At 40.5% G+C, this 13,069-nt stretch overlaps 1 protein-coding gene across 2 annotated transcripts in view; it reads right to left on the bottom strand.

Annotated features, from left to right (window-relative positions):
* MYOZ2 (myozenin 2) overlaps nt 1–10,272 on the bottom strand; it is a 35,926-nt gene extending 25,654 nt beyond the window's left edge. For both annotated transcript variants that reach the window (XM_075544836.1, XM_075544835.1), the window contains exons 1-2: nt 10,116–10,272; nt 9,460–9,549 (exon numbers count right to left, since the gene is read on the bottom strand). In XM_075544836.1, coding sequence (XP_075400951.1) covers nt 9,460–9,535 — 76 coding nt within the window. In that variant the 5' untranslated portion in view covers nt 9,536–9,549; nt 10,116–10,272. The remainder of the gene's footprint in view (nt 1–9,459; nt 9,550–10,115) is intronic.
* Nucleotides 10,273–13,069: the final 2,797 nt, after the last annotated feature.

Consider the following 13,069-nt stretch of genomic DNA (forward strand, 5'->3'; position numbering starts at 1 on the left):
AGACTGCCATCGAGACAACGCTGACTCAGCGTGACCCCCTGCTTCTGGGAGTAGAAAGCCCGGTCTTTCTCCAACCAAGCTACTGGTGGTTTCAAACTGGCGGCCATGAGGATCGCAGCCCGATGTGTAACCACTACACCACCAGCGCTCCTTATTACGAGGAATGGAAGTGCAGAAAGAGCCCTGGGAATGTACTTGCCCTCAAGTTTAAGACAACCAAATAGATGAACCCCGGGTATAATCCATGGTCCCTACTATACTTAAACCACCAACGAGCAGAAGCAAAGTGAAAAGGAAAAGGGGAAGATGCTCAAAATAAACAACTCTCAGCCTCTTTTCGTAGTCTTCCCAGGTGGTAGAGAGTGAGTTTATTTGCTTCATCGACGGAAGGCATCATACCGCCCCGGGGCCAGAAGTACTGGATGCGAACTGTAGTGGTGTGCTGGACATGGCTTGTGCTAGTTCCTGAGAACCGATTGATAACTTTCAGGAATTCTGTAAGCTGGAAGTTAAGCATGTCCAAGCCAACCATTATAAAAACCAAATAACAAAGGTAAAATATTTAATTCAGTTATATTACAATAGCAACAAATACTAAAAACATCTTTGACTACTTCTTACTATTTCTTATGCTCTTAAGATGATTGATGTCTGTCATGTCTGTGGTAGAAATGTTGTCTAATGGTGTTCTATGTTGCATCTCTTCTCGACCTTGCATTTAATGCCTCCAGGTTGGCAACTTAACATTGACCAAAATGAATGTATTTACGCTATCAAACTTGGCAATTTTACAAATCAAGGTGCTATTTGTTTGTTTGTTTTTGTTCCGGTTGTTAAAATATTTATAGGCACACTATTACCAGGCACATCTACATTGCTTTCATGGATACAGGGAATATTTCAATCAATATTCTTTGCAAAAAGAAAGATATCAGGTAAGTTATCCAAGATTCATTTTCTTTCCTTCCTGACAGTCAAAACTACAATGTAACTAGTAGACCATCCAATGGATTCTCCTGGTTTGGTTACGATTGACAAGGTGAAACAGGAGTAGATATATATTTTGAAAATGTGGGTGCCCCACATGGATAACCAGAGGGAACAAATGACAGGTTGGCTATCTACTGGAAATTTTCTCTCCCTCTTTCAAGACAACAAAACAACAAGGGCATCACGTGTGCTGCAGAGCAACCACATTGCTTCCCTGGAAGCATTGCGTGTGGCTGGTAATTAGCCGCGGAGTGGGTGCCCCTCTCCAGAGTGCTGGCAATAACTGATTCTCTCACATTGGACTCCTGAAAGCGCATGCCGTGCGTGTCTCTGCTACATCTCCCAATCCAGTCATTATTCCGATATAATTACATTTTGCAAATTTTGATCTGCTTCGATTTTGTGGTACAGATCAGTAGTGAACCGGTCCAAACCAGGTAGAAGTTTGGATATTGGAGCAGGAGTTCCAGAACCATTTGTGAGCTGGAGAATCTAAGGCATGCGGTTTGTTACGGAAACTTCCAGAGTGAAGGAAGCTGTCAACTGAACAGATGCAGTCCATCCAAGTCCAGCTGTCCCCTGCCTTTGACTGCACCCCCTGCACAGGGCCTTAACTGCGTTTCATCTTGATGCCTGATATATGATATGTCTCGTTCAGGGTACATATTGTTGCTCTTATGACTTAGAAGGTTCTTTTTGTAGCATTAGGTCATTGAGTAAAATAATATTGTGAGGCATACTTTCCCATTGGTGTATTTATAGTGTTCTAGAACTTTCCATTTGCTTATAGAAATTAATATATTAGAAGTTACTGGTAGCTCAAGGGATTAATTGTCGTTTTTGAAAAGCTAAATATCTTTTTATAGAGAGATATAGACATATAACTTCAGGGTCATGATAAAATAAAATTCATTTTCACAAAAATGAATGATTTTTAATCCATTAGAAATATTAAATCTTTTTACTAGAATTTCTTTTTCTGTTTTCTCAAATATACTTAAATCAATATGTGAAAAGCATACATTAAAAAATACAAAGATTTTGCATGTACTTTCCTTCAACTTTCATAGCACCACAAGGGCTCGTTTTTCATACTGTGAAGCCATTGAATTATGATTATTAGAAACCATATGGAAATTTTTATTTCAGTTGGAAATACATTTGAAAATGTGACCAGTTCCTTCTTTAAACCTTATGTCAGTCTGCAGTCATATGAGTCATATGAGTGGGCCTTGGGCTCCCCCCAAAAGAAAACAGACTTTTCACATTTATTCCGTAGATTAACATTCTGATATTTAGTTTGTTTTAAAAAAGAGATCTTAATCGTTTTGTTTTAATCTACTTATCTAAGTAGTAACTCTAGATTTCAGTTGTGCCAGTCTTGATCATCATTAGAGCAAACAATGTCCTGAAAATGGGAATATATATGGAATACATCTATATAGGGAATATATGGAATATAGATATGATATATATATATAGAGAGAGAAAGTGCGATAAACATAAGCCCTTGTCGGCATCGGGTAGATGGATTGAGTTTTATGTGTTGGCTTATGGAGCCTAGATAAGAAAGGTATCAGGGAGTCTCGCACATACATTCAACCTTAACCCCACCTGTGTGCCCTGAAATGTGCTGTGTCATTGAGAGCTGCTTGCTAGACCTTGTTTGTTGATGAACAAGCTCTCCTGGGAGGATGACTAGCAACGGCACTCCATTTAGAACCTGGGCTTCCTGTCTGCAGGCCACAGAGCCTCATGGCTTCCCGAAACCACAAAAACAGCCTGCCCAGTTCTCTCCTTGTGCTGGGGGAAGCTGTTGATAGTTATGAGGAGAAACAAAAACAAAAAAAGGAAAACGTTTGGAAAAAAAGCTTTCCCAGAACCCAGAGGAGAAAACCACCCAGAGGTCAGGCAGCAGTGTGACACCCGCTCTTCTCTACTGAGCCCCTTGTTCTAACCTGCCAGTCGTAGCCGTGCTTGGCTTTAGGGCGCATTCGAATCCCAGGTCTTTTGTGGCTTTTTAAATTCCAACTCCCTAGCTTTCCTGGAGAGATGCCAGTGGCTCCTTTTCCACACCACCTCTCCTTATTCGATTCTTATTTCCTTCCTTTCTCTACGACTTATCCCGCCCTTTTCTTTCAGCCTTTGTCTCCTTCCTTTACTCTTCAAGTTTCAAAGGAGTTACTAAGTGAGAGACGAGTCAGACTGGGTCCAGAGAATATCATTATGGACGGGTCCAAGGGGATATGAAGTCAGGTACGAGTGTAGGCCAGTTTTTCTTGCCCCATGCAAATTATCTTTGTCTGCCCCTTAGAACACCACTGATGAAAGGCAGGACGAGGCTTGAGGAATTTCTACATGAGACACAGAAGGATTGCATCACAATAGGAATAGAAGACACTTGGCAGTGCTCTCCTAATCATGATACCTAGGATAGTGACAGATGTCCATGGCGTGAGGAGGAGGAGGGTACATCTGAGTGTAATGCTGGGGGTGCCTTTTAAAGACTTTTAGAATTGAGGTGTTTTTGCCACTGTTGTGCTATTTGACACCGCATCATGCCAGTTGCTATTGGTCGGGCCCTGTTTGTGATGGCCCGCGCGCTGCAGAGTGGGGCTTTCTGCCTGTAGGGTTTTCAAGGCTACAACCTCGGGAAGTAGATTGCCAGGGCTTTCTTCCTAGGTACCTCAGGTGCCCTCGATTAGGCCCTGAGTTCTTAATTATCTGTGCTGTCCTGGGACTTCTGACACCAAATCCTAATGGATCCCAAAAGAACCACCATTGACAATATAGTTTGTCGCAACTAGGCCTTTTTTACCCTTTTGTTTAGTCTAGCTACTTTATACACTTTCAATAGAAATAAAATTTGTCAATCATCTAAATAGCTTTAAGTTTATTGAACATATAATTTGCAAATCTGGCAAGTCAAAAATGCTCCCAAGGAGACAGTTCTTTCACAGGTTTTTGTACTTCATCGTCTTGCTAGTAATTACACTTTGCCATGGAAGAGGGACAGCATAGAATCAATTCATGTATTCCTTACTTAGTGAAAGTTTAGGTTCCAAAGACCAGTTCGTTATTTGAAAATTGGGGTTTCCAAGAGTTAAGCCTCCGCCTGACAGAGCCCATGTCCATCCTCGTACTCCCACTCCTGGGCTCAGTCTGAGAATATAACATGGTGTGGAAGGCCTTTCCTCCCCACCACAACTTTCTACCACCACACAGCCGGGATGAGCGTAATGGTGGTGTGGTTGGGGGCTTTCCACTGGCTGTGCTCCAGCCCTCTTCATGTGTGGATCCAGGCAGCCCAGAGGCAGCCCTCAGTAACGGATGGCTCCGGGGTCTGAGGGAAGGTGAACGGGGCCACTTAGGCCTGGTGGAGGCTACAGAGGCAGCTGAGAAGCCTCTTTGGAAGAAGAGACTTTGAATCCTCCTGTGGTCCTGGGTTCCTACTGACTCCCATACTCCACCCTGTGTTTGCCCCCACTCTGCCAGAAAGCCGTCTACTTAAGCTTGCTAACCTCTCACAAACCTTTCCCTCTTCCTCCCCCTCCTTTCACCTCAATACAGACGAACAAACCCATAACAACAAACTCACTGCCATTGGGCTCCGTCTGAATCATAGCGACCATGCAGGATAGACTAGAGCCGACTCTGTGGGTTTCTGAGACTGTCAACCCTGATGGAAGTAGGGAACCTCCTTGTTCTCCCGAGGTATGGTCTCTGCTGATCTCAGGATAAGTGTACCCTGCTTTGCCACCAGGGCGCCTGCCTCTCTCCTCGGCTTCCTGTTAATGGGCAAACTTAGTCAGAGATAAATGTTTTACTGTGGCTGTAAATGCAAAAAAAAATCAGCTATGGAGATAGTCATCAACGAAGAGTAGGTATAAAAGAATTGGTGTTTTTGCAGGATTCCATACAGCATATTCTGAAAAACAATTAGATCATTACTAATTAACTACACATTCTACAAGGTCACAATGCTTAAGGCAAAAAAAAAAGTGCTGGATCACTAGGTAGCATCATGATAAATGGAGAAAAGATTGAAACAGTCAAGGATTTGATCTTGTTTGCATTCACAATCAATGCTCATGGAAGCCACAGTCAAGAGATGAACTGGTGCATTGCATTGGGTAAATCTGCTGCACAAGACCTCTTTAAAGTGTTGAAGAACAAAGATGTTACTTTGAGGACTAAGGTATACCTGACCTAAGTCATAGTATTTTCAATTGACTCATGTACATGAAAAAGTTAGACATTGAATAAGGAAGACTGAAGAAAAATCAATGCATTTGAACTCTAGTGCTGGCAAAGAAAATTGACTGCCAAAAGAACAAACATATCTGTCTTGGAAGAAGTACAGCCAGAATGCTCCTCAGAAGCAAGCAAGACTTGGTCTCATATCCTTTGGGCAAGTGATTAGGAGAGACCAGTCCCTGGAGAAGGACTTCATGTTCAGCAAAGTAGAGGGGCAGTGAAAACAAGGAAGGCCCCAAGGAGATGGATTGACACCGTGGCTGCAACAATGGGCTCAAATGTATGAACAAGTCGTGAGAATGGTGCAGCACGGGGCAGTGTTTCATTTGTTGTGCAGAGGATCACTATGAATTGGAACCAACTCACCGCACCCAATGACAACCAATTCTTTGACTTGAAGGATCCCTGATGGCCCACGGACTAAGCACTCAGTTGCTGACTGACGGGTCAGACGTTTGCAGCCACTCGCCACTCACTTGGCAGGAGAGCAGCCTGCTTCCATAATGCTAACAGCCGTGGAAACCCTATGGGATAGGTCTAGTCTTTCCTACAGTGTTGCTGTGTGCTGGCATTTACTCTAGGGCAATCGATATTGCTTGGCTCAAAGATTACTTTTAGGAGTCCAATTCCAGTTCTGAGTTTAAAGGTCAAAGATGATCTCATGGTGATAGTCTGGGTAGGTCATTTCAACCTCCACATAATCCAGAAAGCTGCATGCCATGAGAAGGGAAAATCCCATTCCAAAGTACTGTAGTCTCTAACACACTGATCCTCCCAGGTTATTTCTCCTGCAGGTGGGATGCTTTCTCTGATGTAAAGCTCGCCTTCTCTGGTGAAGGAGAGTGTTATACTTCCCACTGACTCATCCCAAAAGTTCGCCAGCTGTACTCTCTCCCAACTACCAGAACTGCACAGAACTTTCACCACAAGTTTAGAAAATAAGTCCTTTAACTGAATATTTGACACATTTTATTTTCCTCTAGGATAATGATTTTGGAAAGCAATATAAATACATACATTATTATAATAAGGAAAAAGAAATTGTGATTCACAGGGGAGAAGGAGACAGGCAAATGTTTGAAAAATGTCTTTATAAATTCATTTGTAAAAAAACAAGCCCAGATTGATTCATTTAGTCTTAAAACTAAGATAGAAACCATTGCATGTTGGATTCTGATCACTTATGTTTAACTGCTGTCATGCAGGAGCTCTGGTGGCATAGTGAGTTATGAGTTGGTCTACTCACTGTGGTGCAAGACCACCAGCTGCTCTATGAGAGAACAATGAGGCTTTCTGCTGTAAAGATCTACATTCGAAACCCACAGAGGAAGGTCTGCTGTGTCCTGTAGGCTTACTATAGTTGGAAATGACTCAATGACAGTGAGCTTGGTCTTCGGTTACATGCTTAGTAAGAACCATTGGTGCATTAAGTGCCTCACTGGGAACCGAAAGGTCAGTATTGACCTCCACCAACCAATTCATGGGAGAGATATGGCATTCTGCTTCCAAAAAGATTTACAGCCTTGAAACCACGACAGAACAGATCCATGCTGTCCTATAGGGTCACTGTTAGTCAGGATGGACGCAATGCAAAGGATCTTGCTTTTGATTCTAGTGATGTGTCCACAAATTTGTAGGGTAATTTCCAAAGAGGTTTCTTGAAAGTTCATGTGTCATTAGACACAATGACCTTCTAGCTCCAGATTTCTGAGCATCATGCTTTATGCAAGATGTTAGGGGAAGTGCTTCCAAAGGGAGCTGTTTCAGAAAGCATGACAGCTATTTCAACTGAGGAGTGTTAAGAAAGAGCTTGTGACTATCTCTGCATTATCTGGACCACTTAACATCCCAACAGAGGCAGAGCGTGTGACTCGACTTAAGAGGGCTGGAAAATGTCCAAGGTCTTGGGAAGGAGGACTTCAACGGCTTTACATGGCCAGACCTTGCTGGGGGTGAGATAGTAGCTCCCTCCACTGCCCCGTAGACATACAATAATGATTTCCTTCTATTTCATTAAAATAATAGTTCTGCTGTTACTCTTATAGGTCTGTCAAGTAGTGGCCTCACTAGAGTTCCTGCCACCCAGAGTGGTAATTCATGGTGTCACACACCATCCCAGCACCCACGGACCTCGGCCAGTATCAAATCATACAGAATGCTCAAGAAAGCTTTTTATCAATTTTAATCATAGAACAATAGGTGAAGAAGGAGTGAATTGCTTAAATCTTATATTTCTTGAGTGTATGAATATTGGGAAAAATTATTGTGTGAAACCTTTCTATATTAAATCACATTATTAGTTACATTATTAGTGACAGAATGGGAGTGCTTCTGGTGTCTCTTCTGCTTAATCTTTAATGACCACTTCATTCTAAAAAAGTTATGGATATAGTTTCCGGAATACTAATGACCACAGCATTATAGCTAAATTGCCAGGAAATTTGGTGAAATGATGAACTCTGAAACACATCCAAAGCCACCCACAAGAACAGCACATGCTTGCCGGTGAAACTTGTGATCAAAGTGTCTGTCTTTGTCATTGTATAATAATGACCGGTTGGGCAAGAGTACATTAGGAGGTTCAAAAATAAATTAGCATAGATATTTTGACTTGATTATGTAAATTTGGCTTATGAAAATGTTTTTTGTGGTTATAACTGACTACAGGTCTTATAAATGATAAGCATCTGATGAAACACTACGCAGAAAAGTTACAGACATTTTGAGGTCACTCCCTCTGACAGTGTCACCCCGTTAAGTCAGTACTCCAGGTGTCACCACTGATGCCTGGGCCAGCATCTAGATTAGAAGCCAACACTTGATTAGACTGGGAGTTAAATGTATTAATTGACTATGCTTATGATGCTTATGTTAACCAAAGTCCAGTCTTAAGGTAAAGAATTTGGTCTGAAATCAAATTCATTCATCTGGGTTTTGTTTTTGCTTTATTGTCTGAGAAAACTATAAACATAATTTTCAAGTAAACTATTGGAAATAGTAAGTACAAAAAAGAAATCATATAAGAAAACATGAATTTTGAAATTTTGAGTTGGTATTTAGTTCTGGAATGTATCTTAGCATTCTCATTTTATCCCAAGCTACTTTGATATCATCAAAAACATGGGGACAAGTTGCATCAAGCATGGTGGCTTTGTACTCCAGAAAACAATATAACAGGACTTTTTAGCTGTAACTGCACAGTGTGGACAGGGACAGAGGGGCATCTAAAACCACCTTTGATTGCTTTTACTCAGTTTGCTTCATGGAAGGTAAAATTATAGACAAACAAAAAACACAACACATTATTATTCCCCCCTTTCTCTACTGCCCCTGCCAGATTGTAAGCCTTGAGGTCTTGAGGCTGTCCAGGTGGAAGTCTACATTCTTTGTTAGCAGAAGAGAAACAAGGGGGCATCCTGAAAAATCCTTCAAATCAACTTTTAAAAGAATCTAGATCATCTATTTCTTAACTTTGAAAACTGTTGACAGCTCATGGCTCATGGACAAAGTTGAACTTCCATTTTAACCATTTAAGTGACATATATACAGCCTCATTTGCTAGTTATTTGGCAGAAGTTAAAGAAAAGGGGCACACTGGATTAACATTGACATCTCATTTATATTATTATTATCATTTTAGTTATATACTTTGACACTGAAAAACATTTTGACATCCCTAGAAATTAACTACAAGTAGATTTTACATGCATGCACACACGTATATGTAAATCAACATCACTGATGGCACAGAAAGACTGGTCTTTGGGTCAAGGAAATAAGCAAAGAATATGAATTGCCTCTTAACCATTTGCAAAAGAAGGAAGATGCGATTCTGAGCGATTTATGTAATATGATGTATCAGCACTTAGGATAAACCAGAGATAGACAATGAAGAGGAGATGAGATCGTATAGAACTATCTTTGAAAGAGAGAGAGGATTGGGAGTGGTGTTAACTTATCAAGTGAGAGACAGAAAAAACAGAATGTACATCAGCTGTCAGATTGCTCATTCCTTTAGAGCAGTTGTCCATCTGAAAATAGCTGTCAAATGAGAAAGGAGGACTACAGAGGGTTAGATACCACCGGCACTTCTGCACTCTGGCTTTGTTATGACAGAACAGCGTGAGTTTAGAGGAGGTAAACCATAGACAATTAGATGAGGTTAGGAACGATCCATGCTATATGAATGTTAAGAAGAATTTTCATTGATACCATTTCCATGGATTTCCTTCATGATGGCAGATGCTTGCTGTTTCCTCTGCTTCACCATGGTATTATGAGAGAGCATTTTTTGGTTGTTCTCTGTAAAAATGTAAAGGGACATTATTGAGCTGATGGAACCCATTGGGAGTGTTTTATAGCTCTCCCTTTGAGAGAGAGTATCTTTGTTCTTTATTGAGACTTCACTGTTGTGTTCTACAGAACGACTTTCACACGCACTCCGTGTCTAGTGACAGAACTTGCTATTCATTCACAGCCAATGTTACGGTGAACACAGGCTGAGACTTGGGAGCTGCAGACCCAATCTTATCTGACTGAACATTAACTCAAAGATCACCAGGCAGTGAACAACAATGAAATAGGCTGCCTCCTTTCCCCTCCCTCTCGTGGCCACAATATCTTAATTTGTCATTGTTTCCAAGTTCTGGCTGCCCTTTATTGGTACCAGCATCATAGTACACGTCAATCCCAGCTAACTCAGAATAAAGACAGGACACCAGATTTAACCAGAATTCTTTAGTGGGGACATATTAATATTGGCATCAGCAGCTGTTCCTTAAAGAAAAGAATTTCAATTTTCTGAGTCACAACTCTGAACCTCTTTGGCTCGCTGACTAACAAGACATTTTAGGAAACATTATACTCACCTTACTGTGAGTCTGTGCTTTTCAGCAGAGATGATTCCCAATTTGTGTAGAAAAGACTCTGGAGATGGAAAATGGATGGCACTTGGGCCTGATGGTTTTTATCCTTGAGCCCAGGACGGCATGGTCAGTAGCTCTGACTCAAACTGGAGACTGAGCCTTTCTGACAAGACTGGCGTCCAGTTGACATCAACTGACTATATTTAGCACCAAATACTTCAGCTACTCATACCTTCCTGGCGAAAGGAACAAAGATTAGATTCTCTTCATTGTGCTTCTCGTTTGTGCCGTGGTTGAATGAAATGGGCATTCCTTGGACAGACAAAAGACATGTTTTTAAGCACCTTCTCTTTAAGGATAGAGGAGCTATAAGTAATTTTAAAATTATTTAAGATATAGCTCTGTGTTCTGAATCAAGAAGGCCAGGGACATAGCAATTGGAACAGAATGGTATTAAGTAAGCAGGATCCCAGAGTAGCAGAAGTGGTTTGTGTTGGACTGCTGACTGCAAGGTTAGCAGATAGCCAGAGGAAAAGTCTGGTGATTTTCCGGGAATCCTGCGCAGCAGTTGTACTCCGTAGCACAGAGTTGAAACGGACTCGATGGCAATGGGTTTTTTGTTCGTTTCTTTCTTTCTTACTCGGTAAGATCATCAATAATGAAAATGAACAGTATAAGAAACAATATCGATGGAATTTCCAGATGAAAGAAAGTAGTATTCATTGACCCTTTAGAGCCAGAGCTTAAGCAGGAGAGGATTTGTGCTAGGTTTGAAAAACTGGGTAGTATTTGAGTAGGGAAAAGGGGTGGCAGGTGCTTTGAAAGTCAACAGTTGGGCCACGATCACACCTCATGATCACACAGGCTGGTGTGCTCCTTCCATGTGGACTTTGTTGCTTCTCAGCTAGATGGCTGCTTGTTTATCTTCAAGCCTTTAAGACCCCAGATACTATATCTTTTAATAGCGTGACACCATCCACTCTCTTCACCACATTTACTTATGCACCCATTTTGTCTTCAGCGATCATATTGGGAAGGTGAGCATCACAGAATGCTGGATTACTAGAAAAAAGTGTTCTTGCATTGAGGGAGTACTTGAGTAGAGACCCAATGTCCATCTGCTACCTTAATACTTAACACACACATATATGTACATAGATCTATTTTCCTATCACTTTATATAAATATATTTACATATGTACATGATTTGGTATGAGTTTGTGGTTCTCTTTCTGTTATGTCCAACACCTGAGAAAAAATAAGATTTTAATAAATGTATACTTACTTGATATGAGAAGGTTGTATTCCCTTATAAGGAAAGCTATGTTACATACAGTCAAAATAGATTATACATTTGGGTGCAGGATAATAAGATTGATAGTTCAAGGTCATTGATGATAGGTTTAGGATAAACCATTGCATTTACTTCGGAGCAATATTTTGCCTTGAATTTAACTAGTCTCTAATGAGAAATTATTTAGTCAAAGTCACTAAATTTAAATTCCCTCTAAAGAGTCCTTATATACCGATACATAGAGATATGCATGTTTCACAACTTTAAAACTTCTTGATATTGAGTAAAAACAAATATCAGTGCTCCTTTTTAGCCAACTAAAAACCAAACCCACTGCCACCAGGTTGATTCTGACTTAAACCAACTCTGCATGGCATCTAGAGGATGTATGAGGTTGTACTTATTCCAAGGCAGGTCTTTAAAGGAGTAGAAGTCTTATCTTTCTCCCTTGGATTGGCTGGAGGGTTTGAACTACTGACCTTGTAGTTTTACTATTACTATCACTATCCCTGAATTAGGAAAGGACGTAAAACTTCAGAAGCAGGCACTGCATTATTCAGTTACAAAAAAAACTTTTTCAGAAAGCCCCAGTTTCCTATTTGGTCATTTTGTGTTACATATAGTTTTAAAATCTTAAATGGTGCTTGTAGTGTACAATAATTCTTATGTTAATTCTGGTTCCTGAAAACAAAAACTAGTGTTAAACATTCTTAAAGTTTTAAAGAATGTAATCTCTTCCTAGCTTTTGTTTACTTTTCAAATACCTTACACTTTTAAGTGAAACTGACTCATACAAAGAATAAGAGAAGAACCCACAGACTGCTAAAGCATTTTGGCAATGATACATTGGATAAGGGACTAATCTCTGCAATCTATTGAAAGCTGAAACACCTCAGCAAGATAAAGATAATTATCCCATTATATATGAGCCAAGAAAACAAATAAGTAGTTCACCAAAGGTGACATCTAGGCAGCCAACAAACTTATGAAGAAATGGACTTTTAAAAAGACAAGCCCACCTCTCTTGGAAGAAGTACTGACCGACTGTTCCTTCCAGGCAAGGATGACAAGACTTTGTCTTACATCCTTTGTACAGGTTGTCAGGAGAGACCAGTCCCTGTAGAAGGACATCATGTTGGTAAAGTAGAAGGAGAGAGAAAAAGAAGATGGTGTTTAAGGAGATGGATTGACACAGTGGCTACAACAATGGGCTCAGGAACAGGAATGATGGTGAGGATGGGTTAGTGTTCTGTTGCTCATAAGGTTGCTATGGCTCAATGGCACATAACAACAAAAACAACAATGTTTATTACAGCACTATTCGTAATAGCAAGAAGATGGAAACAATCGACGTGCTCATGGGTGGTATAATGGATAACTAACCTTTGGACCATACATACAATGGAATACTAGATCTTGCTAAAAAATAACAACCAGTCTGTCAAATACTTCATAATATGAATGGATTCAGAAGATATTATGCTAAGTGAAATGAGTTGGTCACATAAAGACAAATATTGAATGAAACTACTGTTATAAAAGAAATATAATCAAGATCAGAGGTTTTCATGCCAAAAGAAACAGACTTTGATGGTTACCATGGAGGGAGATGGAAGGGGTCTGTGAAAGAAAAGGGAGTATAAGCAAAATAATAAATAAATAA

This window comes from Tenrec ecaudatus, chromosome 3 (assembly GCF_050624435.1).
Source record: "Tenrec ecaudatus isolate mTenEca1 chromosome 3, mTenEca1.hap1, whole genome shotgun sequence".
Classification (NCBI taxonomy): Eukaryota; Metazoa; Chordata; class Mammalia; order Afrosoricida; family Tenrecidae; genus Tenrec; species Tenrec ecaudatus.